The 26,255-nt window shown below is 37.7% G+C and overlaps 1 protein-coding gene across 6 annotated transcripts in view; it reads right to left on the reverse strand.

Moving 5' to 3' along the window:
- FAR2 (fatty acyl-CoA reductase 2) overlaps positions 1-26,255 on the reverse strand; it is a 186,596-nt gene that overhangs the window by 13,382 nt on the left and 146,959 nt on the right. For 2 of the 6 annotated variants that reach the window (XM_001141623.8, XM_063786825.1), the window contains exons 4-10: positions 25,068-25,247; positions 14,386-14,563; positions 13,017-13,061; positions 11,101-11,219; positions 10,301-10,368; positions 5,253-5,424; positions 349-478 (exon numbers count right to left, since the gene is read on the reverse strand). In XM_001141623.8, coding sequence (XP_001141623.1) covers positions 349-478; positions 5,253-5,424; positions 10,301-10,368; positions 11,101-11,219; positions 13,017-13,061; positions 14,386-14,563; positions 25,068-25,247 — 892 coding nt within the window. Of the gene's footprint in view, positions 1-348; positions 479-5,252; positions 5,425-10,300; positions 10,369-11,100; positions 11,220-13,016; positions 13,062-14,355; positions 14,564-25,067; positions 25,248-26,255 lie in introns of all 6 variants that reach the window. The other 4 variants (XM_009425684.5, XM_063786824.1, XM_063786827.1 and 1 more) reach the window with 3 other exon arrangements.

Below are 26,255 nucleotides of genomic sequence, written 5' to 3' on the forward strand. Positions count from 1 at the left end.
CTGTGGCAGATAAGGGAAGAACACAGCCACCCAGAGGTACTGAGGGTTTGTAGAAATGATAACTATCAAGGAGTGACAAAACGATTGAAGTGCAGTAGATAAAACATGTTGGCAGATCAGCAGTTAAAGATTTAACCAAAGTCCAAGAACCTACATTTCTCACTTACATTAAACTTGTTTCCTACGGTGGTGTTGATAGCATTGACTGATTTTCTTAGAAAAACAAAGCAAAACAAAATCTGTGTCTATAACCAAACGTCTTATTCATTCATCAGCTTTCCAAATCAAATAATTCTAAATTCCAAGTGAGTAGCATTTTCCTGGTGCTTAAGTCAGTGCTATACTTACTCTCTGGTCTTCAGGACTCAGCTCAGACATCAGCATTTCTGTATTGTATGTGCTCCATTCCCAACTCCGGTTGATGAAATACTCCAACATGGAAACAGTTCTTAAAAGCCGATTCATGAGCTTTGTCATCCTGAGATAACCATCAGATAGGAGTAAATATCAGCGCACCACTTCCCTGTCACTCTACAGGGATGTATGAGAAATTATTTTTAAGAAAATACAAAAATTATCCCTGTCTACCATTCCTCATTAAAATTCTTCTTCTTTTTTCTCCTTCCACATTAACTCTCTATTCATTCAACAGAAAAAGAAAAGGGCTGGATCTAAAGGAGCTTGTTCTGTTAGGCATTTAATACCAGACTCCTTTTCTAACACCTATTTCTCAAGAATAGCAAACCTATTTTAAAAGTGAGCCAAGTATTCAGCTTGAATTACATACTGTTCATTTTTTGAATTCTGATGTAGACAATTAGAAAACTTTCTCATCTTTCTTTTTGAGACAGGGTCTTACTCTGTCACCCAGGCTGGAGCGCAGTGGGGCCCAGCTAATTTTTTGTATATTTTGTAGATAGGGTTTTGCCATGTTGCTCAGGCTGGTCTTGAACTCCTGGGCTCAAGGGAGCCAGCTGCCTTCGCCTCCCAAAGTGTTGGGATTGCAGGCATGAGCCACTGCACCTGGCCTTATTTCTCATTTTTATTGTACTTTCTTGTATTTTAAAAAGTTGATAGGATCTGAGGTCTTAGTATCTAACTTTTGGGCAGAAGTGTTGACTGTATTAGTGTTTGGTGAATCAAAAGCAGTTGTCAATCATAGTGGAGATTAAAAAAAAAAAACTTCTTGTTGATAACCTATTCTGTGTTAGGCACAGTCCTGATACTTTCACAAAGTATTCTCTCTGCTAATTTTGATATCATCTTTGTTAGGTAAGTCTGCAGTTTTACAAATGAGTAACATAAGCTTAAGATAAAAAGTGTCAAAGTCAAATTCCAACGCAGTTTTAACTGACCTCAAAAAACCTGCACTGTGTAATCTCACTACCCTGTGTCCCATTACACAAGATGAACCACACTGTCCATTCTTGTGGTCAGGACTTGGACCAGATCTTCTTTGTGCACCTCCCAACTTTATAACAATTTACAAAAAACTTTCATATACAATCTTACTTGATCCTAACAATATGGCTGTAAGATAGTCAGGATGTATATTATGTATCTCCATATTGCAGAGAGATTATGCTCAAGGTCCCATAGCTAATCCCCAACCTAGGTCTTTTAGCTACAAATCACTTTTGGCCTGTAAAGCACTTGATTTGTAGTTAACCAGTCTTGGCAGTAGTGATTACTATAGTTGGCTCAGTAATTATGATGCTATTGTGGGGATTTGGTCTTACTTCTGGTCAAAGTTAATGCCCATGTACTTAATGACTCATGAGGTATTTCTCTTACTGTATCATAGGAAATTTCTTAGGCATGAGGTAGACATCATTGTGCCTGATATAAGCACCATAATAGGGTTCCACTTTACTATTATCTAAATCTTTAGTCATTCTCCAACTCTGATGCAATTGATATGATTTCAATACATTTATTTTAATTGTTAAAAATAACGGTTGGACATGATATCATTGGATGTACAGAACTATATCAACCTAATGATATGTTTTAGAAAAAATACTTGTATTACTCCCAGATAGAGAAGGTCTTTATTGTTTGTCTGAGACAGGGTCTCGCTTTATTGCCCAGGCTGGAGTGCAGTGGCTTAATCATGACTCACTGCAGCCTTGACCTCCTGGGTTCAAGCAATCTTCTGCCTCAGACTCCTGAGTAGCTGGGACTACAGGCACATGCCACCATGCCTGGACAACGTTTTTAAGTTTTATTTTTGTAGTGATGGGGTCTCACTATGTTGCCTAGTCTGGTCTTGAAGTCCTGGGCTTAAGTGATACTCCTTCCTCAGCCTCCAAAATTGCTGGGGTTACAGGTGTGAGCCACCACACCCAGCCAAGAAGGTCTTCTTAATACCCAAAATGCAAAAGCTGAAGGAAAACAATGATTCAATTTACCACATAAAAATTTTAAACATCTTTAGTATTAATAGGGATTATTATATTCTAAGCACTCATATTAAACTATATAAAATAGGTTACGATTACTGTGCCCATTTTACAGAAGAGGAAGTTAGGATTTAGGAAGATGAAGTAATTTAGGGCTCTAATGGCTAAATTGGTGAAGCCAGGATTTAAATCCTATAAACCTGACTCCAAACTCCATGTTCCTAAGCCCTGCATTATATGTATCTTCACTCATATTACAAAAAGCTTTATAGTCAAAGCTAAAAAGAAACAGACCTGGAGAAAATATATGAAATATGTATTCACACACACATGTTCCCATACATTAATAAGGACAACCCAGTAGGAAAATAGGGAGCAGAAGCAGGCAACACACAGAGGGGAAAACTTAAATGTCCAATAAATGAATGAAAGTCCAGCCCCTCCAGCAATCATGAATGCAAATCAAAAAAACAAAAAGATGTCATTCCTTATGAGTTTGACAATTCAGAAGTTGATTTTTACAAAGTATTCTTACCCTCATTAAGAGGGTAAGACATACTGTTTTGTACCCCTTGGCCGGGCGCGGTGGCTCATGCCTGTAATCCCAGCACTTTGGGAGGCCGAGGCGGGTGAATTGCTTGAGGTCAGGAGTTCAAGACCAGCCTGGTCAAGATGGTGAAACCCCATCTCTGCTAAAAATACAAAAATTAGCCAGGCACAGTGGCGGGCGCCTGTAATCCCAGCTACTCGAGAGGCTGAGGCAGGAGAATCGCTTGAACCCAGGAGGCAGAGGTTGCAGTGAGCTGAGATCTCGCCACTGCACTCTAGCCTAGGTGACAAAGCAAGACTCCATCTCAAAAAAAAAAAGAAAAAAAGAAAAAAAAGGACTTTTGTACCCTTCATACACTGTTGTGGTAGTGCCAATTGACAGTCTCTTCCTTAGGGAGGGTCACCTGGCACTAGTCACAAACTCCACATACTCTTCAATCCAGCAGTCTCCCTCCTCAGCATCCTCTCCTGACACAGGCACATTCTACAAAAAGGCATGCACACTGATATTCATTGCCCTATTGTTTGCAGTAGAAAAAAAAGACAACACTGGGCAGAATGACTTAGATTTTCATGGAAAATTAGTGGAAAAAGTTGTAAAACATGTACAATTGATTTATATACACACATACCCCCCTACTGCAAAGCAAACTATGTACGTCCATATATGGATGTAAAAGCATAGAAGAGTATACACAAGCACACCTGGAGCAGGAAAGGGTCTAGAAGGATTTCAGCTTTTTCTGCCATAAAGATTATTGCTAAAATACATACCACACAACAAACCAACCCATTTCCCACAAATATTACTGTTTGACTTCTCACAAGATACATATAGATTTTTATTGTGTCTCTTCCTTCTGTGTTTCTCTTTTTTCCTAACTGAACTTTGTTCTTTATGCAGGCCCTCTTCCAATCCTGATATATTTTAAAACCTTTAGCATTTCTGCCTACAATATTTGGGTTTTCTTCTTTTCCTGTCTTTATTTAATAAGCCCCATACAAATATTTTCCCCATAATCACAATGTTTCCTTTTCACCTTGCTCAAGAACTGAGTTATGAGCTCCAAATGAGGTCTCTAAAAATTTAGATAAACTCTACATTGGCTAAGTTTTAGTCATTTGCACTGCTAATAAAGATGACAAACACGCTGAAGAAGACTTCTTCCCTTATAAAGGGGCTAGCAAAGAAGGCAATACTGTTCATACTTCTGATTCTTGATCACGAGAATTGCCTTAGGCAATTATAACAATGACTCCTCTGACACATAATATTATTCAAGCGAGACAGATAAAGGCGTATGTCCTGTGTCACACAGCTAGGTGGTGACAGCTGCCTTAGCATCAGCACACTGTGTTCCCTCTAATTTCTTCACTCATCTCTAGGTGGCAGTAAATCTGGTTCCGAATACTGACTTTGAGACTCGGCTTTCTCCACATCCTTCCTGTCACTTCCTTTGAGACTAATTCAGATTCTTTCCTTAGCTTCTATTTCCCCATTTGTAAAATTGGGATGATGAGGATATTTTCCTTGGGTAGCTGTGACAATGAAAATGGGATCATCATGCATCAGCCTTAGCCCCACGAGTGCCACAGTAAACTCTCAGTAAGTGAGGTTGTCATCATTATTGTATATTTAAGATTATCTACCTATTCAGAAAACCCTAGTGACAGAGTCTCAGTTGCTTTTCTTTTCGCATGAATGATTACTTGCTGAATTCATCAACCTCTTTAACATTTACCTTCCTTTATTGTGCTGGAACATTTTTAATGTCTTTTGTGGCTTCTCACTATGACTGCTTTGTTCAAAACTTATACAGGTCGAGTATCCTTTATGTGAAATGCTTGGGCCAGAAGTGTTTTGGGTTTTGATTGTTTTCAGATTTTGGAATATTTGCATATATGTAATGAGCTATCTTGGGGATGGGACCCATGTCCAAACACAAAATTCATTTCTGTTTCATACACACTTAGCCATATACACAGAGCCTGAAGGTAATCTTATATAATATTTTAAATAATTTTATGCATGAAACAGTTTTGAATGTCTTTTGACTGCGACCCATCACATGAGGTAAGGTATGTGGAATTTTCCACTTGTGGCATCATGTCAGCACTCAAAACATTTTGGATTTTGGAGAATTTCAGATTTTGGATTTTCAGATTAGGTGTGTTCAATCTGTATATATGGGTAAGATTCAGTTGTCTCCTTTAATCCTCGGCTGAAGGAAGCACTAAAGATTTTGGGGCCTTAATCTCCCATGCAGTGACACTCTCAAAGCCATTGACTCAGCTTCTCACCTGGGCTTCCTTCCAGTGAGCCGCAGATAGCAGTCATAGATAATGGCAGGGGCCCGGTGGCTGACCGCATTCCAGTACTGTGATGTGAAGCTGTTGCTGGTAAAATTAGCATTTGGCCTCCTGAAAGGTCTCTCAAATGGGATTTTTTCAAAGGTTGCCAAGACTTGGACTCCTGGGGAAAAAAGAAAGTAAGTGCTAGAGGAGAAAAGGAGAGGAAAGCATTTGTAATGGGTCAAAACAATAAAGACGAAGGATTTGCTGTGTAGAGTCAAGAATCAATTTCTGAGAACAATATAAAGATTTTTGTGCTGGGCAAATGGTTATCTGCAAACTGAAACAGTGTGAATGGGTTAATAATTGGATTCTTTAGTTGAAACATTTACTGTAAAACAAATTATTGGGGAAACACTTGTCAATACAAGGAGGTACTGTTCAGAAAAACATGAATCTGCCTTTAATTCTAAGGTCATCCAGTCTATTCTGAAAGCCCCGAGACAGAGGCGAGAGACCTTATTTCCCTGGCTGGACCATTACTTTCAGAACCATTTAGAAAGTTTCTTAACATTTTATTTGAATCTTTATTAAAGGTTTAAGTAAAAGATTCTAAAGATTCTCAAGGCAAGATTTCTTTGTGTTAGTTTACTTCAAATACTTCTCTGGGAATGTGTTAGACTCAATTGTCCACTCTGGTATCCAGAGTTTTATTCATAATAGTATTTTTCTTTTTATATTATTACTTAGATTAAGCTTAAGAACTTTTTATGTACATTTGTGAATTCAGTAGTTGTTTCCAAAAGATATTCATTTGAATTCAATTTTATTTAATGTATGTAGGTTTTTTTCAAAGCATATGCCTAAGCTCATTATTCAATTATGATGATATCACTTATTATGGTAATATGATTATTGCCCTCCTTAAAAAAATACCAGCTAAAATCTATCTGAAAATATAAATCCTATACAAAGAAGAGTCTCAAGAATCACCTGGTTCATAGGCATTTATTGAAACATTTGTGGCATTATTAAAACATTTGGTTCTGATAGCGTAAGAGATTCTGATCTCAACACTGACATTCTGATGTATATATCCATATACCTGTTCAACATTTCCATCTGGATGTGTAATAGACATTCACATTTAACAGCTCTAAAATTGGCCTCCTGATACTCCCACTACCAACCACCCCCTTCCCAATGCATACACAAACTTGCTTCTTCACTAATCTTCTACCTCTAACCAAATGGTAATTCAGTTTTTTTAGTAGCTCAGCCAAAAACTTTGGGGTCATCCTTGATTCTTCTCTTTAACAACCCACACACAATTCAACAAAATCTATCAGCCTTCTGTTTGAAAAATACCCAGAATCATAATTTCCACCTTCTGTGTCTCTGATCCAAACCACTACTGTAGCCTGGAGTGTTGCAGTACTGTCCTAAATGGTCTCTGCCACTACCCTTGTACTCCTACAGTCTGACCTCCATGTGGCAGCCGGAGTGATTCTTGTAAAATGTAACTCAGAATATATTACAGATACTTCTCCATTCAGAGCCCTTCAGTGGAATCTCATCTCATTTGGAGGCAAAGCCATGGTCTGGAAGGCTTTGCACACTCTGCATCCTCACTCTCTCTGCCCACCACTCTGACTTTATCTCCTACCATTCTCCCCCTCAGTGCTTCTGCTGCAGCCATACTGGCCTCCTTGCTGTCCTTGAATATGATTAAAGAGCTGTAGCACTTATTGTTTCTTCAACTTGGAATATCTCCTCCACATGTCCCTCTGATTTGCCCCCTCACTTCTTTCAGGTCTCTGCTAAGATGACACCTTATCAGGGAGACTTTCCTTGGCCATCACATATAAAATAGCAGCCTTCCCACATCACTATTTACTTCTTTAGTCTGTTTTATTTTTTTGCAGTCTCTCAACCATATCTGATGTATATTTCTCCTTTCTAAGATTTAAGTACCATAACAAAATTTTGTCTGTTTTGTTTCAACCTATATAGTACCTTGAAAGTGGCTGGCAGGTAATCAGTGCCCAATAAATATTTTTTGACTAAATGAGTGAATAAATAGCTCAGCAACATACAATTACTTTCCATTTCCTAAATCCATACCAATCCTTCTTTTAGTCATTACAAATACATTTATTTAGCATCTAACACTTGCTAGGCATCGTGGTAGGTGCTGAGGTAAAAAAAAAATATATATATATATATATATATGATATATTCCCTGTCTTTAAGGAATTGGCAATTTGGTGGGAGATGTGGACAGTTTATGATTGCAATATTTTGCCTGAGTATTCTGCTAGAGATCAGTACAGAGTATTCTGCTCTGGAGGAAGACAAAAGAAGCCTCTAGCTCTGTCTGGGTGCCAGGAAGGGGAGGGGTGAGGCTGGGTTAGGAAAGGCTTTCTGAGAAAGCTGTCCAAATGGTAATAGCAAGCGTTTACTGAAATGTTCACCGTTCTAATCACTGTGCTAAGCACTTTATCTCATTAAATCCTCCCAAGAGCTCCCTGGAATAGAATAATTATTATTCTCATTGACAGATCAAAAAAAAAAAGATCTACAGGGAGAAACTGAGTGACTTTTTCAAGTTGATACAACTAGTAAGTAGTGGAGTCTACTAAATGGTAGGACCCATACCAGCATATAACAACTGTGTGGGCATGGATTTCTGTTTAGTGATGTATCCATAGCCCAAGAATAATGCCTATTTAATGAATACAGGAGTGAATGAATGAGCTAAGATTTGAATCCAAGTCTATTAGATCTTAAAGCCCAAGACTTTTAACCATTAAGCTACTGTCTTTCTGATCAGAAGGACAAGTAGAAATTCATGCACATGTAGAAAGTTTAATTTGGCAATTGAAAACTGCACTTCTACATCCTCATAGGTCAAAGAAGAATTTAAATGAAAAATGCTTAATGCTTAGAGAGTAATAACATAAACATCATACAACTAAATGTGTGGGATACAGCCAAAGTGGCATTTGAGCGAAATATAAAGCCATAAATGCATGTATTAGAAAAGCCGAATATTCGTGAGCTATATTTCTAAGTTAAAGAGAAGAAAGAAATAATCAAAGAAAACAGGAGGAAGGAGAAAATAGAGATAAGGCAATATATCAATGCAGTAGAAAATGAAGCAACATAATAAAGAATCAATAAAGCCAGAAGTTGGTTTTTTGAAAAAAATAATAAACCCTTTGGAGAAGACACACAACTATTATGAATTAAAAGAGAAACATAATTATAAATACAGTTTAGGACAAAAAAATTGATGTAATGTGAAAAATTTTATGTGAATACATTTTAAAACAAATTATTAGAAAAAGAGACAAATATAATTTACTAAAACTGATTCCAGTAGAAACTGAAAGCCTGCAAAATTCTTTAACTATTGAAGCAATACAGAATCCTCTCACAACAAAATTACAAATCCAGATAATTTATAGGTAATTTTACCAAGTTTCCAAGGAATAGATTGCTCCAATATTACACAAACACTTTCAGAGAATAGAAAACAACAAGGGAAATATTAGCAAACTGAATTAAACAGAATATAAAAAAGATAATATGCTATGACCAACTTGGGTTTATCCTAAAAATGGCAGGATAGTTTAAAATTTGAAGAGTCTCAAGAATCACCGGTTCATAGGCATTTATTAAAACATATGTGGCATTATTAAAACATTTGGTTCTGTGCATAACCAAAAGTTATGCACAGGTTGATAGCATAAGAGATTCTGATATCCCATGTTCACCGACCCAGCTGTCTGTCACTCCTTGTAATGTCACCTGAGGCTATGTATGTTCAACCTCCTATGGCATGGCTACTGCTCCTAGTAGGAAGCATTTTGATCCCTCTTAACCCTGGTAGGAAACACAAACTAATTTAATTTGAATGCAACATCAGATTAATTAGTAATAGCTTCCAGAAATGCTATATTAGATGGGAATCTAGAACAGAGCCTTGGCACAGGGAGAAACAATGTTGTATCAGCCAACAATGTTTGCTATAGGTGTAAGAGGAGGAGAGAAAAATACCTGCATGCCAGGTATTTTCCATTCTTGGAAAAGCATTTTTGAATTCAAAGCCTATTATAAAATGAGCCACAGTGTCTAGCTGCCCTGCAATAGAACTCTCAGTGCGGCACCATGGCTTACCACTGGAATGTGTAGAGGTAGTGTTACCTATGTAACAGGGAAAGAAAGTGTGCATTAGTAGGTAGTAAGAAATCCTACAGAATAGCCAAACTCCCTACTTTAACTTTCTACCATCATTAGATGTTTAAGTTGTACTCAACTCTATTTCCATGGTTTTATACATTGAACAGATCCAATCCTTTACATTCAGACAGATCAATCATTTGTATAGTACAGGGTTTCTCTGTTTCACCAAGCATCAAGAATCATCTAGATGCTTATTAAAAATATAGTTTCCTCAGCACCACCCAAGACCTTGGTCCCAGGGTTCAAGGAATCTGGGTGTTGTTTTTATTTCTCCCATAGTGCTTCCTATTCACTTTTACAAATCGCTAGTGGAGTGGTTATTGCACACCTGAGAGGCAAGCTGCATAAATTAATGATCAGTATGATGGACTCAATAACAAAGGATTAATATCACCTAACTTTTCTGTCTCATTGGTCATTGATGATGTCGCATTCTCAGTGACATATCAAGAAGGGAAGGGGTGTGTGTAGGAGCCACTGCTCCAACAGGGAGGAGTATTTCAGTATTTTATCACTGACATTCTTTATAACTGCCAACTTTTGCTTTGTTTCATCATTTTAAAAATCGCTATAGCCAATGGACCCCTTACTGCTTACAATCATGTACATGTTGCCACTGACTCCTTTCTTTGGTAACCACAGTACATTCTAGTTAACTCTCACACATTTACAATTTCTCATTATTTTGTCTCTTTACTTACTTTTTGTCTTTCTCCCCATATAAGCTCTAAGCTCCATGACACACTTTGTCAACTTTTTCTCTGTGCCAGACACTAGTAATTATAGAGTTACATAGCTAAAGTACTTACCCATTTTGTGCCAATTGCAGGGATTCATGTTACCAGATGTAATGTGGTAGACTAATGTTGACTTAGGTCTGGAAAATGAAATAAAAATTAGATAAGTACAACAAAATGGAAAACTAATGAGAGAAAAATAAGGAAAAATAATATTTAGACAGAGTGGTTTCAGTAATTCATCTGATTAAGGCAACCTATGAAAGGCTTCCATCGTTCATTCTTTCTCTGGGTTAATACGCAAAATGGAAGAAGACTAGGAAAAGCGTGTGTGTGTGTGTGTGTGTGTGTGAAAGAGATGTTAAATAGGAGTGACATATTATGGAGTACATATATGTGAGTTCACATAAGAAAAATTTAATTTACTAACAGACCCAAATATATGAACAACCTATTTTTTTTCCTTTGTACCAGGAAGCTTCCCCACACATCGTGACTGAACTTTTGGCATTTACCAGAGTTCAATTAAAAAAAAATTCTGTCATTTCATCAGCTTCTATCTCCTTTGCCCTAAAAGAGAAAGCTGAATTTTAGACTACTGAATAGAAAGAAAAGCCTTTTGGTTATCAAGAATTTTATGGTTAAGTGATTTAAAGGTTTTATTACTTTATGAGTAGCCAAGTACTAAACTGTATTTATAAAACAACTCAATGCATATGTGATGGCATATTAGGAACTCTATAAAATATTGAAATACACACTTTCACACATTTGGGGTCTTGTACAATGAAATGCCTATATTTGGAAAATGGGCCTAATATATTCACTCTGCCCCTCATGAAGTCTTTGAAAGCCCACTTGAGCATCCACACCTGTGAACTGCAGTATACCATCCTACAGCTAGCATGAGATTGACGACTGTATCAACTGGAATTACGTCTGCCACAGCCATTGGAGTAGCTTTTATGGCCCGAAGAAACCCTTTCCCAGTCTGCATAGGAAAAAGAACATAAAATATTAAACCAGGTCTTAAATAATAGCTGGGGCTAAAGTATGTATCATCAAACTGGTTATACTAGTGCAATAAGTGAAAACAGCTAACATTGATCCACTGCTTACCAGGTTCTTATGCTAAGTCTGACTTCCTCAGCCTATCCTACCTTCCCAGCCAAGTGCATGCATCTCCAGCATTTTCATGAACTACTAGTGTTCCTCACGTTCCTTTAGGGAATAAAATTCCTCAAATTTGTGAGAGGTTAATAAACTCAATTAACGAACACCAAGAATAAACTTTTACATCTTAAATATTAATTCATAAGACATGTTAAGAATTAAGGTTATACAAATTTCCCATTAATTTTCCCATTAACATTTGTTTACCATTTCCTTGATGATTTTGTTTTCTGCTAGGGTTTATTAACTTACAAGCAATAGTAGGCACTAAAAGTTTAAGAAATACTTATTTGAAAAACATTAATTGGTGAAATTCCACCATTAATAAAAGAAAACTTTTTTTTTGGCTTGGAAAAATTGCCTTATTATTTACTTTTTATTCAGTATCTTAGTTCACCTCACAGATCACTGATGTTATATAGATGCAAGAATTAGGAATTATTCATGTTAATAATTGGTTGAGTTTATGAAATTGATTCTTTGTGCTTTGCATGTTTCCAACATTGATTTGCAACGATTAGCACTTTCTTATGTTACTCAGTTCTGTTTTCTTATAACTAGCTCCCCTTCTTTTGGACATAAGAAACCAATTTAGAACATTTTAGAAAATGTAAATAAATATGTAGCTTTGCATATAATGAAAGCCGTTTTGGGATCATGTTAAAATAATGATGTTCTAAGTCACTAAACGTTCACCCCAACTGAACTTTTGTAGAAGAAAGAGTTGAAGGCAGGTGGGAAACCGAAAGAAAGGGGCTGCTAGAAAAATCAGAAATCGGAAGGAAGATCTTTGTCACTGTTATAATTCACTGTCTCATATTTGTATTGCAATTCATGTTGAACCTAGTTCTGGGAGGAACAGAGTCAGAGTCTGAATCGCAGTCTAAATCCCTAATAAAATTTAAACTCATTTAGATCACTGATTTCCTATTCATTGTACAGAAGAATGAAGTGGGGTTTAGACCCTAAATGCTTCAGTGTGAGCTGTGAAGCCCCACAGCTTGGCTGGATCAATCTGGACTTCGGGCAGATGCGCACTAAGGGCTGCTTACCTAGAGGAGCCACGTTTCTCCTGGTAAGATATTATTGAAAAGATGTTGCCTATATTCATGGATTTTTGTATTTGAAAAATTTGCTCCAATTGGTAGTTCTCTTTCTTGTATTCATTAAAAATTATTGATGTATATCTCTTTTCTACACATGCACATAAACTCTTTCATGTGTTTTATAATCAAGAATTTAATAATCTTTGAAGATATTTTTACGGCATCCTCAATTCACTGCACTAATTCATGAGATTATAAACTGCAAAAAGGAGGAAATACCCCCATCTTGTGGTAACTAAAGAAAAGTCCTTGATGCTCAAAGACTTCAAAAATAAAACTCCTAAATAGTAACTGATAGCACATTACCTCTGTTTTTCTGATAAAAAATTCTCAAAGAATAATTTCATCCTGCCTGTATATTACAATCAGAACAATTAAAATAATATGCCTCAGTTATTAGTAAAGTAACATTTATGTTTTTGGATCAATGAAGCTAAGCCAGCACTAAGAATTTTGTTACTATTCCTCTACTACATTTCAGGGAGTTATTTCTTCATCATTATACATACCGCAATAATGATTCCATTAGGTCCATTTATATTATCAACCCAACCCTAAAAGAAAGAAGATTTCTATTGGTTACACATTTCAGAAAATTGTTTTATCTTTGGAACATCTGCAGTCTAATCTTAATAAATTTCAAACAAGAGCACTGAGATCCCAGCCAATTGAACTATCTAATTCAGTATTATTAAGATCTCAAAAGATAATGGCAAAGCATTGGCCATTTTCTGTACTTTATTTGACTGTGCAAAAATTAGAATTTTGCCAGCATTGTTTTTCTTAGCAGGAATCATGAATGGTTTTGTGGTGTTTTATGACCTCTTATGGACTAAATTGGACCTTGTCCTTATATCATGATCTGCTAAGCAATTCACCAACCATACTTCTCCACCTTAGTCCTGATTTCAGCCTCCTTAGGAGAACATTGAAAACATGATTTGTGTTAATGGCCCATTTCTTAACATTTTTTACCAGCTATAGAGTCCATGCCAGATATATATACATATATATATATATGTGTGTGTGTGTGTGTGTCTGTGTGTCTGTGTGTATATTGACTTACTTAAAGATGTTACAGAGATTATGTTTAAGAGCAGCTAGAGGGAAATGTGTTTTTAAGTTTGTTTCTTAAGACCTAAGCCATTCAGCTGACCTTATTATGTCTCTTTACGTTACAGTATAAAAATCAAATGTGTGAGTGTAACGGGAGAGGAGAGAGAAGAGAGGAGAAGATGAAGGGATTAATATTTGTTGAGCCTTTTAGTAGGGACCACTCCTCATACATTGTCTCATCAAATCAACTCTCCATAGTATCTGTCCTGTTTTATGGAAGAGACAACTCAAAAATGTTGCATTACCAGTAAGTAGTGGAGCTGGAATTTATCTACCCCAAAGCTTCACAGACTTGCTTTCAAGAAGATGGTATAATTCAAAGTACTTTCAAAAGGTCATGACAGTATACTGAGGTTTAAAAAAAATTAGTATTCCTAAACTGAGATCCTTCTGTGAGCTTTGAAACTCTTGTTTACCCTGGCAGTTGTAATACTACCAATTTGGCCATCAAGGACATTCTGGTATGCTTAAACTATAGTAGGAAAGCCAAGATATGAAACCATCACCCATGTGAATTTTGAGACTAGAGTAGTTAGAAGCTAATTTAAGCTCTCCGTCCAACTCTGGGACAGTCAAGATAACTGCCAGAGGAGCCACATGCTGGGTAAATCCTGAACCCAAAGTGGAATTTTGCCCTAGTATAATGGGTTCATATTCGATTGGCTGCACTTAGCTATAAATCCTGAGGAGGAGAAGAAGAAAGACATCAGAAAGTAATTGGACTAGAAGAACCTTAGTTTGGATCCAGGTGAGTGGGCTTACTGGGAAAGGCTCCTGCCAAGTTGCTCCCACAATGGAGGGCCTTATGATGGCAATGCTCAGGTTCCTGCTCTCTTGCTGCACCACCATTTCTCCCAAGGCCTTGGTGTAGGTATAAATATTGGGCCAATCTCTGATCAGCTTGGGTGTAATCTCGTCAATAATAGCATCGTCTAACCACCTAAAAGGTAGAGTAAAGAGAATTCTAGTAACATGTGTTAGACAATAAACCAAAAGGAAAATGTGAGACACAATCAAACAAAACTTCCACCTTTTAGCCTTGGTTCTGGAATTCAGAACAGTCACATGATACCAAGTTTGAGTGTGTACCTGCTCAAAGCATGCATGAGCTTTTTGCTCTTCACTGCTAAGCCCAATCTTATGCTATGCCCTCCCATCCAAACAGATAGGTAGGTAGGTAGGTAGGTAGGCAGGCAGGTAGGTAGATAGACCGATAGAATCAATAGCAATACTACTTTATTACGAATGATAGCATAGGGCTATTAGTACTACTTTATTAGTACTACTTTAGCACTACTGCTACTTTATCAGTACTGATTACTACTTTATTGTAGTAGTACTAAATTAGAACTCTAGTAGTACTATATTAGAGATTATTATTACTTTACTTCCTCTCTAGCAAGCTCATAAGTACATTCATTGAACACATATTTGAGTCCCAGTCATTCTCCCAGTAGTGTGCTGCATGCTGTGTTCAGGGAGTTAGAGGCTGTCATCCAAGGTGCTTCAGTGGCAGCCCTACTCAGTGTTGTCCGATAAAAATCCAGTGCAGTAATCCTGAAGCCTTTAGCTTTAAATTTTAAAAATTCCACTCAATGCAAATCAAATTAAAGTGACTACTTTTGGCACTTACAATCTGTTTTAGCAAACCTATGTAATGCATTTTGAAGGTCTGTTTAGAGTCTATGCTAATAACTTGAAAATTATCTCCAGAGATTTCCAGTGAATTCTGAAGTCTGTCAAGTGGGGTGATTATAGTGCTCTGAAATAGCTTCAAAATCACGATTATTGACTACTCCTACTTACAAGATAATGTATCATGAATAACCAAGTTACCATAGCATCAGCCTAATCTTTCTTAAAAATATGTCAGAACCACTTGATAACCCCAAAGTCTATCTACACCTCTCTAAGAAAGCAACAAAAGTATTGTCAATTATATATTTAACATTCTTCTAGCTGACAGATCTATGTGGTTAAATCATTGATATAACATAGCTTTTTAAAAATTAAGCTGCCGAAATATGCTAGTGTGATTTTTCTAATCAATGTGGTATGTTTATTTCTATTTTATAGAACAGAACAGAACTATACTATTTTGATTGTAGAAAATCTTCACTGTTACCACTTTGCTGACATGACAAATTTTTGAGCAGCTAAGATGTGCGTGATGTTAAGACTTATTCAGAATCACAACTTTCAATTTTAATGCCTCATTTGATCCTGAGGTAGAACATGGGCATTGACTATAATGTTTCCACTTTTCTTGCTTTGCTTCTACTAGTGCTGAGTGTGTTCTGGATACTCAAATGTCTTTTTATTTAAATTGAATAGAGAAAGATTGAGGGGTTCTAGAATTAAAAACAACTTCAACTACATAGAAATATCTAGGATATTTTTATTATATGGTCACCTGGGGGCTGGGAAAGAATATAGGATGATGCAGACACCTCTCCATCTTAACAGTCCTACCACTATCTCATTTCATTTGGTGGGTCAACAGTGGATTGACTGACCTGAGACCATTTTCTCTCACCTGCAAAAATATATAGTTTATGAAAACCAGGTCTTGAGGGAATAAAGCTTAATTTCAATAAAGCTGTAAAAAAAAAAAAAACCTAGAAAACATCAGAGCCCAATAATGTGCAGGGATTGTATGTCTCATGGCTAGTACCAGTTGCTGTCATTAATGTTGGGGTACATGGAAAGGATAATACTTGGGGGGATAGGGGCCTTATAAAGCTTGGTGAGTTTGCTTGTCTTAGAAAATTTTGGTTTTGTAGATTTCTGACAGCACGCATGCAAGAAATTATAATATTCTATAGATGACTTGCCTCTGCTACTCTCAGCTACACCTGTATTCCACTGTTTTATCTTTTCATTCCAATTGTACTTGTGAAAATGGCAATAATTATACTGATTCTAAATTCTCATAAGAGTAAACAGGAATATAAATTACCTCGTTCCAATTGTACTTGTGAAAATGGCAATAATTATACTCATTCTAAATTATAAGGGTAAACAGGAATATTCACAACTGCATTTAAGCTCTTTGATAAAACAAAATGAGCCAATAAACGTAAGGCATTGTTATTTTTTAATAAAACAACCAGTGAGCATGCATCTTTGTAGGTAATAGTTAGTTTTAAAGTGTCATTTCTGGCCAAGTGCGGTGACTCAAACCTATAATCTCAGCACTTTGGGAGGCTGAGGAAGGAGGATCGTTTGAGTCCAGGAGTTTGAGACCAGCCTGGGCAACATAATAACACCCTGCCTCTACAAAAAAAGTTTAAAAAAATTAATGGGGCATGGTGTTGTGCACCTGCAGTTCCAGCTACTCAGGAGGCTGAGGCAGGAGGATTGCTTGAGCTTGGGAGTTGGAGGCTCCAATGAGCCGTAATTGTGCCACCATACTCCAGCCTGGGTGACAGAGACCCTGTCTCAAAAAAATAAAATAAATGAAAATAAAGATAAATAAATAAAACAAATAAAAATAAAATATCATTTATAATACAGCCAAATAGACCATCTGAAGCTCATCCAGCCACTTCCTAGGTTCAGAGGAGATTAGTGTAATAAACATGCACATCCACTGGTTGGGCCAAGCCATTCTTAGGACTTAAACACTCAATTCAGGGTTGCTGCTGCTGTTTGTTCTCAATTTGTTTTTAAAACAGTAAATAAGTTAGCATAGATAAAAAACACATATAAACCAAAATACATGTCTGAAATTAATCTAAATGTCCTCCAGTATACTCAAGAAGATGTTTTGAACCCATGGGTCTCAAATTCTAAACTTGAATTGCTTCAGAAGAAGCATAAAGTCATTGAAAATTTCAGAAAGCAGTATGTATATGTCTATGTGTGTTCACATATACACGCATACACAATTTCTTCTAAAGATTATCAATTTTGGTTTCAAACTTATTGAATCAACATGATTATATCATTAATGGTTTATTTATGTATTTACTGAATGAAATACCGAGGCATATGTATTTCCCCTCCCCTGATCCCCTCAATTTTCTTATGCAACAAGTGGGCAAGCCTAATAGTTTATCAGGAAATCTGTTAGAGAGTAAGTAGTGGACACACTGTCTTATGATAATGTTTGCTCTCTCTTTCTCCAGGGTAGATTATGTCATTCTCTTGATTGTTGTAGTTATCAAGTTGTATTTGCTTATGTGTCTGTCTCCCCACTGGACAGACAGTGAGTCCAGAAGATCAGGGATTATGATTTTTATCACTGTGTCTAATCACCTTTCTGCCCCCAGGAGCCAGCTGCCTTATTCAGTAAATGCATGTTCTTCCACATGATAATCTTGATTGGCCAATTTCTGTACTATGTAAGGTTTTGGGAAGCAGAGATGGACAATGATGAGAGAAAGTGGATGAACTCAAAAGAAGACGAGGTTGTAGGGAGAATGTGGGAAAGGAAGGAAGGGGTTATCTTTTAGAGCAGGAAGCAAAATTGGAAGTCAAGTGTCCAGTGGCAGTGGTGAAAAGTGTTGACCAACCTCGTTTTGGTGAAGGTGGCTTCAAGGTCAACTTAAACTTTCCAGTGGGAAGCAGGGTATTTCTGAGCCTAATGCTTATGGAGAATTGGCCTCTGTATTTCCCTCAAGACTTTTACGGAGCACCTAGCCAGGCTCAAACATGAGCCAGATGCTGAATACCCTGCCAATGGCCTGCCATTTGAAAATTACTCAGTTTGGTTAAGAAACAATTTAATCTTATTCTGGTTTGTAATTTAAAGCCTGCTAATATCAAAGTACACAGAATTCTCATTTTTACTTAGCTACATAGATGTCATTTTGAAGCTGTGCCATCCTGAAATTAAAAGCACAAGTGCTAGAATCAGCTTTCACCGTTCCCCTAGAAGAGGTCAGCTTTTTTAGTGTTAACAATGTGTTCTATAGCACGAAGGCGAAAAAGACTACTTTCCAACATCTGACCTCCTTTCATATCTCCCAGAGGACTGTGATAAGGGCCACTGCTGCTGGCTGTGGGGGCCTCCATTCCCCTGCCTCTCACGCCTGCACCCTCAGTGCACACGCCACCTTTCCTTTTTCACATGGCAGCTTAGCTGTGTCTTCTGGTGACTGTGTAGCCTCAGAAGCATGGTTTTTAGTAGGTACAGATCTACTAGGAACTTTCCATTAAAGCTTCTAAGAACTGAAAGACAACAGGAGGAAAGGAGAGCAGGAGAAAGAGGGAGCATAGAGATAAAGAAGATAAATGATCCTCATTTCAAATGAAGACTGCTCAGTGAAAAAGCTCCTTAAGGTAGTCTTTCCCAAACTTGCCTGCTCATAAATATGAATTACACAGGGCCCCTGGGAAAAATCCAGATTCCTGGGTACCATTTTAGAATCACTAAATACATCTGCAGAGTTAAGAGTCTGATAATCTGTATTTTCAACATGCCCTGGAAATTCCAACAGTCGGGCAAATCAGGGAATCACTAATTTAAAAGAAATCCACTCCATAAACTTAAGTCATTGAGATTTGAATATATCAGGATTAGCTCTCAAAAACGCATTGCTTCATGGAGTAAAATTTCAACAGAATTGAATTTTAAAAGAATTAAATCCCAGGTACTAGAAATGCAAAACATGACAAGTATGCATGTTCTAATCTGGAGTTAATTTGATAGGTGCAACCCCATATGCAAAGCAGTAGCCATGTCCTATTGTTTTTTTCTTTCCCAAAACATGGAGGTGTTTTTTATACCTGTTGCCTCACCCTCATTCTAGTCTTCCATACTACTCCTCTCTGGTAATGGGTCTCGCTTCCTCCGTCTACTCCCTATGCTAATCCACTGCCTCCCCCGGCCCCTGGCTATATTAATATTCCTGAAGCCCACTTTCATCAGTATTTTTCCATGATGAAAACAAATGAGCAAACAACCCAAAATTACACACAAAAATGCATGCGCACACATGGCCCTCCTTCAATGGATCTCTACTGCCTAGAGAATTAAATACAATTCCACTGCATGGTATGCAAAATCTCCACAGTATGGCCCATCCTCCCCTCCAGCTTGATCTCTAACTTCTTCCCTACACGTAACACATGCGCTGCCAAGATGGACTACTGGCTGTGTCCCAAACACGCCTGGGTTTCCCAGCTCCAGCTGCCCTGCCAGGCACGTGTGCACATCTCACCTATCCACACTCTATCCACTCTTCCAAGTCTTCTCATATGCCTCCCTCCACTCCACCAGACTTAATATGACCTGTTTCCCCACCACCATACGTGTATAATTCTGCCGTGTTCTATTTGTCTTGGATACGAGCTCTTTGGAACATAGTCTATATCTTAAGAAAGCACCTTTTTTTTTTTTTTTCTTTGAGATGGAGTCTCGCTCTGTCGCCCAGGCTGGAGGGCAGTGGCACAATCTCTCAGCTCACTTCAAGCTCTGCCTCCCGGGTTCACGCCATTCTCCTGCCTCAGCCTCCCGAGTAGCTGGGAGTACAGGCGCCCACCACCACGCCCGGCTAATTTTTTGTATTTTTAGTAGAGACGGGGTTTCACCGCGTTAGCCAGGATGGTCTCGATCTGACCTCGTAATCCGCCCAACTCAGCCTCCCAAAGTGCTGGGATTACAGGCTTGAGCCACTGCACGCGGCGAGAAAGCACCTTTTAATCTCTACCACTGCCAAGTACGTGAGTAGACTGGAAAGACCATGGGCTTCAGAATCAAGTGGCCATGGATAAAAATTGTGTCTGAGAGACTTTCAAGGAGTTACTTAGCCATTCTGAGCTTTTTGCTCCATGATTAGTATAGCAGTGATAATAATATCAACCTTACAATATTACGTTATGGAATTAAATGTCTGTGGAAGTGTCTTGCTCACAGTAATTGCTCAATAATGATTCATGTCCTCCCTTCTCTTCTTAATTCAGATTTATTTACATACGCTCAATAGAGCAATAAATATTTGTGATTCCATTTTTCTAGTACCTGCTTCCAGTTATTTCAGGTTTTTATACAGGCACAAAAGCCCTTTTCTTCTACACTGCTTTCCCTAAGAGGAGTTACCTTGACCTAAAAAATAAGGAAAGCACCAACCATAAAACCCTGCCTTTCTTGGTCAGTTATGTGCATTTTAAAAAATAAACATTCTACATAAGCTGTTATTCTGGAAAACTGGAATTTCACTGGCAATCCCTGATCCATTTATGCACATAAATTTCCAAAGGTAAATATACCAACTAGGCAGAAGCTGGCAATGTGAAAGTAGAGCTGAGTCAGAATGGGAACCGGTGGCTGGGATGAGGGGCAGAAGACAACTACAGATATAAGAGCCAGGAAAATGAGTCGCTTAACACTGATTAATGGCCAGGCTTGTCATACTCATTAAAAGCATTAACTCCTGATTTAAGTTATTTTAAAAATATATTTATGCTAATATGCTAAAGTTTTTGTACTAACTTCATCTTTCTGGAATATTTCAGGGCCAAGGTAATGCTAAAAGTTTTTAGATAGGGGCTAAAGAAAGGGAGCTCAGGCCTGACAGTCTCAGCACACAGGATGGATAGAAAATGGGGGGAGCTGAATGAGCAGAGACTTTAGGCCTGCAAAGGTGGGGACCAGGATGTAAGCATGGGGTTCAAGTTCACAGTCCCATTATTAACAACACTGAGCAGTACCACTGCTGCCCAAGCAAACAGGAAAGGTCCGGGCCAAAAATGCATATCCTTCTTTATTTCCCAGAACTGGAATTCCTATTCAACTGATTTTCTGGAAAAATAAAGTTTCATTTTACATCGTCATGGTGATTTTCTTGAGAATATAATGCCAAGAGTACAGCTTCAAGATCATCTTGTTGTCTAACGCCTGGTTCCTTATAAATAAATAAATAAGAACTGCTGAACTACTAAGAGCAATGGCAGCCACTAGACCCCTTGAAGTTACTGTTAACAACAACAACAACAACAACAACTTTCCCCCAGGCGTTTCTCTGTTGCACTGAAAGAAAGAAAAACTCCCAGGGGAAATAGAAACCTAAAAACCTTGGAAAATAATTCCATTTTAACACAGACCAATTACTAAATAGAGAATTACTCAAAGAAACAAAGTATTTTCTTAAAACAAAGAAACTAAACCTGGATTTAGGTGAATTGATATTTATTCAGAATGATTTTTAATGTTGTTATTCTAAAACTTCCAAAAATTCCATCTGGTATAGGAGTTGTTGAAATAGTCGTAGATCATGGTATAGTTGGTGAGGGGTTGCTGGGTTTTATTTAAAGTGCTATTCAAAAGTTAACATATAGGTTTCATTCAAAGTTTAAGAAGTAAAAAATGAACAACCAGAAACAAGGGTAAGATGTGGGGATATGGATAGATATTTTATACATAAGACTTCTGCATCCCAAAATATCAGCTTGTTAGAGAATTCTGTCATCTATTCTTGCTTCAGTCAAAACAAACAAACAAAAACAGTCAAAACAGTATGAACAATAATCTTCTATGCCACCAAAAGCTTTTCATTCATTCAGCGAGCATTGAGTCCCTAGCTGGAGATGCAAAGACGAGCAAGAAATATTCTCTTCTGTTGAGAAGCTCATTGTCTAATGTAGAATGTAGATAAGCAACCAGACATTCAGAATGACCTGTGTTACAAGCAATAATACAGCTGAACACTGGGTACTATGGGAGCACTTGGGAAGGGTGCCTAAGCCAGAGAGCTTCGCTGGGGAGCCTTGATATCTGAGTAAGAATTAACCAGGTGAAGCAGCAGGGGAAATAAGCTCTAGGGACAAACAGAGTTTCGAGTGCAAAGGCAGGCAGAGTATGAGGAGGGAAGGCCTTACTTCTTTGTGATAAGCTCTAGGGACAAACAGAGTTTCGAGTGCAAAGGCAGGCAGAGTATGAGGAGGGAAGGCCTTACTTCTTTGTGACTGCAGCATGAAAGTAAGGGGAGGACTGAGAGAGATGAGGCTGGATAGGTGGTCCTGGATGTCCTAATTAATTTTGAATTAGCAAATAATAAGTATGACTTTTCTCTATTTTTTAAAAAAACTTAGTTCCTTAATTGCACCCAAAATTTATCTGTTGAGATAAAATAATTTCATTCCTAGTTCTAATTAGTTGCTTAAATAATTGTTATCCTTGGAGAGCAGTAAATGACAGATGGAGGTTAAAAATTCTGTACAAATGTCAGTTGCAGTTTGTTCATAAATCATGTAGCAATTACCTGCCTTGTCTGGTTGACATATACTTGAGGGAGGATGGAAAGTGCTGAATGCCTGAAGATAAATCAGCTCTTCCTCTGGGAGGTGAGTTTATTCTTCTTTGAAACCTAGGGGTATTTAGTGTCTGGATATAGTTTGGGAGGAAGTGGTATGGAATACCTAGAGAAGCCCTTCACTATGGGTGAACTCTTACTTCTTTTCTTTTCTTTTTCTTTCTTTTTTTTTTTTTTTTGAGACAAAGTTTTGCTCTTGTTGCCCAGGCTGGGGTGCAATGGTGCAATCTCAGCTCACTGCAACCTCCACCTCCTGGATTCAAGCAATTCTACTGCCTCAGCCTCCCGAGTAGCTGAGATTACAGGCATGTGCCACCACACTGAGCTAATCTTTTGTATTTAGTAGAGACAGGGTTTCACCATGTTGGTCAGGCTGGTCTCGAACTCCTGACCTCGGGTAATCCACCCACCTCGGCCTCCCAAAGTGCTGGGATTACAGGCATAAGCCAACACACCTGGCCTCTTACTTCTTTTCTCTGATGAACTCTCAGGCTCTTTTGCTACCTCAAATTGCACTATGACCTGTCAGGTGTTAGAGAGATCAGCAGTGGAGAAAGTCCCAGGAAACAGTCTGGAATCAAAAGGGGTCTGCCCCTCTCCTGGACATATCAAATATGAAAACATCACATTTACCAAGAGACACCATAAGAGGGTAACTGACAGAAACCAATTCCATCCTGAAAATGCTCTGAGGCTTTAAACATACTTTATTGTCTAGACTTTGGGCCTCAGAATACACCTGCTTTTTCTCCCACTATCCTGATGAACTCTGCACTCTAAAATTTTTCTCTGTACCAATTTAGCAAACCTCCATTTATTAGCAACTTTAACCTCCAGATCCCTTAGATGACTTTCATTCTTCTTTGTCCTGGATATTTTTACATGACAGACAAAAATATCTATTCTCAGAGCTGGAGGAGATAAAAATGTTTGCCCTGAAGGTAATGAACTCTTGATTTAGCTAAAACTTTTTAAAGAGTATATATTAAATATAAATACAGTATTATATAAAATTATAATGTGACAAATTCATTGTGAAATAGTCCATTTTTCTGCTGTAATACTTTTTATATAGAGTTTAAAAAAAAAAAAACAAGGTAAACTTAGTAAAATGGAGCAGAGGAATAAAGAAGCAGAAAACAAACTTATTCTAAGACCTGAGCTGTGTTTTAAGATGAAAGTGGTTTCTGCTCGTTGGCAAGAAGAGAAAAATCCTAGACATTATTTCTCTTGCATCCTAGGACAGTAAGGAAAGTGTGTCTCAGCCAAATAAGAGACTGTCACCTTCTGCCAGATCTTGGAGCAATTCTTATTCTTCATTAGTTTTGTTTGTTTGTTTGTTTGTTTTTTTGAGACGGAGTTTCACTCTTGTTGCCCAGGCTGGAGTGCAACGGCACAATCTCGGCTCATTGCAACCTCTGCCTCCCAGGTTCAAGCGATTCTCCCCAGGTTCAAGTGATTCTCCTGCCTCAGCCTCCCAAGTACCTGGTATTACAGGCGCCTGCCACCACATCCAGCTAATTTTTGTATTTTAGGCTGGTCTTGAACTCTTGGCCTCAGGTGATCCACCTGCCTCAGCCTCCCAAAGTGCTGGGATTACAGGCGTGAGCCACCACGCCCAGCCTCTAGTTCTTTTTTATGAATTATTTGATTAAGTGCTGTTAAACACTCCCTAGCACTGCAATAAGTGTTTTATATAACTTTTTTCAACCTCACAACTATAAAATGGGCCCATTTTACAAATGAAGGACTTGGGGCTCAGAGAGGGCAAGGAATTTGCTCAGTCACACAGGTAGTTACTGGTGGAGCTTTGCCAAACTCACGTCAGTCTGAATCAGAAATTTTTCTTCTGAACTTTTATACTATACGTTATACTTGCTTTATCCAGTGACAATGCTAAGTTCATTAAGAAGTGAGAAACAACTTCTATGTATAGTATTCCCAAGTACCTCATGCAATGCTATGCAATTCCACAAAATGTTTAAGAATTTTCTATCCCCCTTCTCTTTTAGCAGTATATTCCCCACCAGAACTAGCAGGGACAAGGTAGCTAAGGCTAGCACCGTTTCAAAACATTTTGCTTCAAAAGTGTTTGACTTCATCATCTCATTAATAGCTACAAAGAATCAAAGAGAACAAAGGAACTTATTCTACCCGCCCCTTGATCCCTTTATTAGACCAACTTACTCAAGGGAATCAATGATTTTTTTTGGCTCCACAGGGCACGGATAGATAACTTCATCGATGTGCTTCAGGTTACAATTTGAATAGGCAGTAGAGATATGTATAAAGGCTTCCAGCTTTGGCATCTGACTAGCCATAAGCAGGAGCTGCCGGGTGGCAGTGACATTAAGTTGCACAGCATGTCTAGAGAAGATTAAGCAGAAGGAAATACAATGAAGTAAGTCAGTATCATGCCTTGCTATAACTGCACCTACTCCAATAACTGGCATACCTATCAGATTTTGGTGGCCGCACCAAAACACCAGGAAGAGAAGGATGGGTCATGGCTACACAGTTATGTGATACTCAGAATGTTTTATGTAGTGATGATGTGTTTTGTGCACGTAAATCCTATTCACTGACACACTGTACATATATCTAGAGGACAATTGGTTCTAATCAACCGGAAAAAGAATTACAATACTCTGAATTTATAAAGGTGCTTCTATAGGCAGCCATTAAAAGAACACAAACATGTAAATTAAGCATCTAACTGAAGAAGTTGGAAAATATAAATAAACTGGAGGGGAGCAACAGTACATTTTTTAAAGGAGCAATGTAACTTGCTATTGTAAAGATCCAGGCAAGACATGAAAATTGATGTCAAAATCTAAAATTGCAGCTAGTAGAATGCAAAGCTATATAAACAGTATGTGATAACAATGAAATAGTTCATTCCAGGAATACATGGTTTATCAAATACCAGGAAACTTACTAATTTAATTTAACTCAAACGAGAAAAACTATATAAGAATCTATATGTATTTTGAAAAGTTTAAAATGACATTTAATTTCCATTTCCAATTTAGTTAAACAAATTCACTAGAACAGGAATAAAATGATTAAGCAATATATATTTAAATTTGCTAGCCAACATCATTCTTAATGGTGAAAAGCTAGGAGCACTGCTTGTAACGTCAGTGGTAGGAATAATGCCTACAATCACACTACTACTTAACATTGTTCTGAAGTCCTAGCCTTGGAATTAATTAGAAAAATAAAATTAAAGAACAGATATAGATACTAAAAAGACAGCCACAAAAATTACTGTCGGATTATATAATTGCATACATGGAAAACAGAAGCAGCTTTTTAAAAAACTGAAATGTACTATAATTCAGTAAGGTGTCCACTGATAAAAATTACGTAAAA

Source organism: Pan troglodytes, chromosome 10, assembly GCF_028858775.2.
Source record: "Pan troglodytes isolate AG18354 chromosome 10, NHGRI_mPanTro3-v2.0_pri, whole genome shotgun sequence".
NCBI classification, from domain to species: Eukaryota; Metazoa; Chordata; class Mammalia; order Primates; family Hominidae; genus Pan; species Pan troglodytes.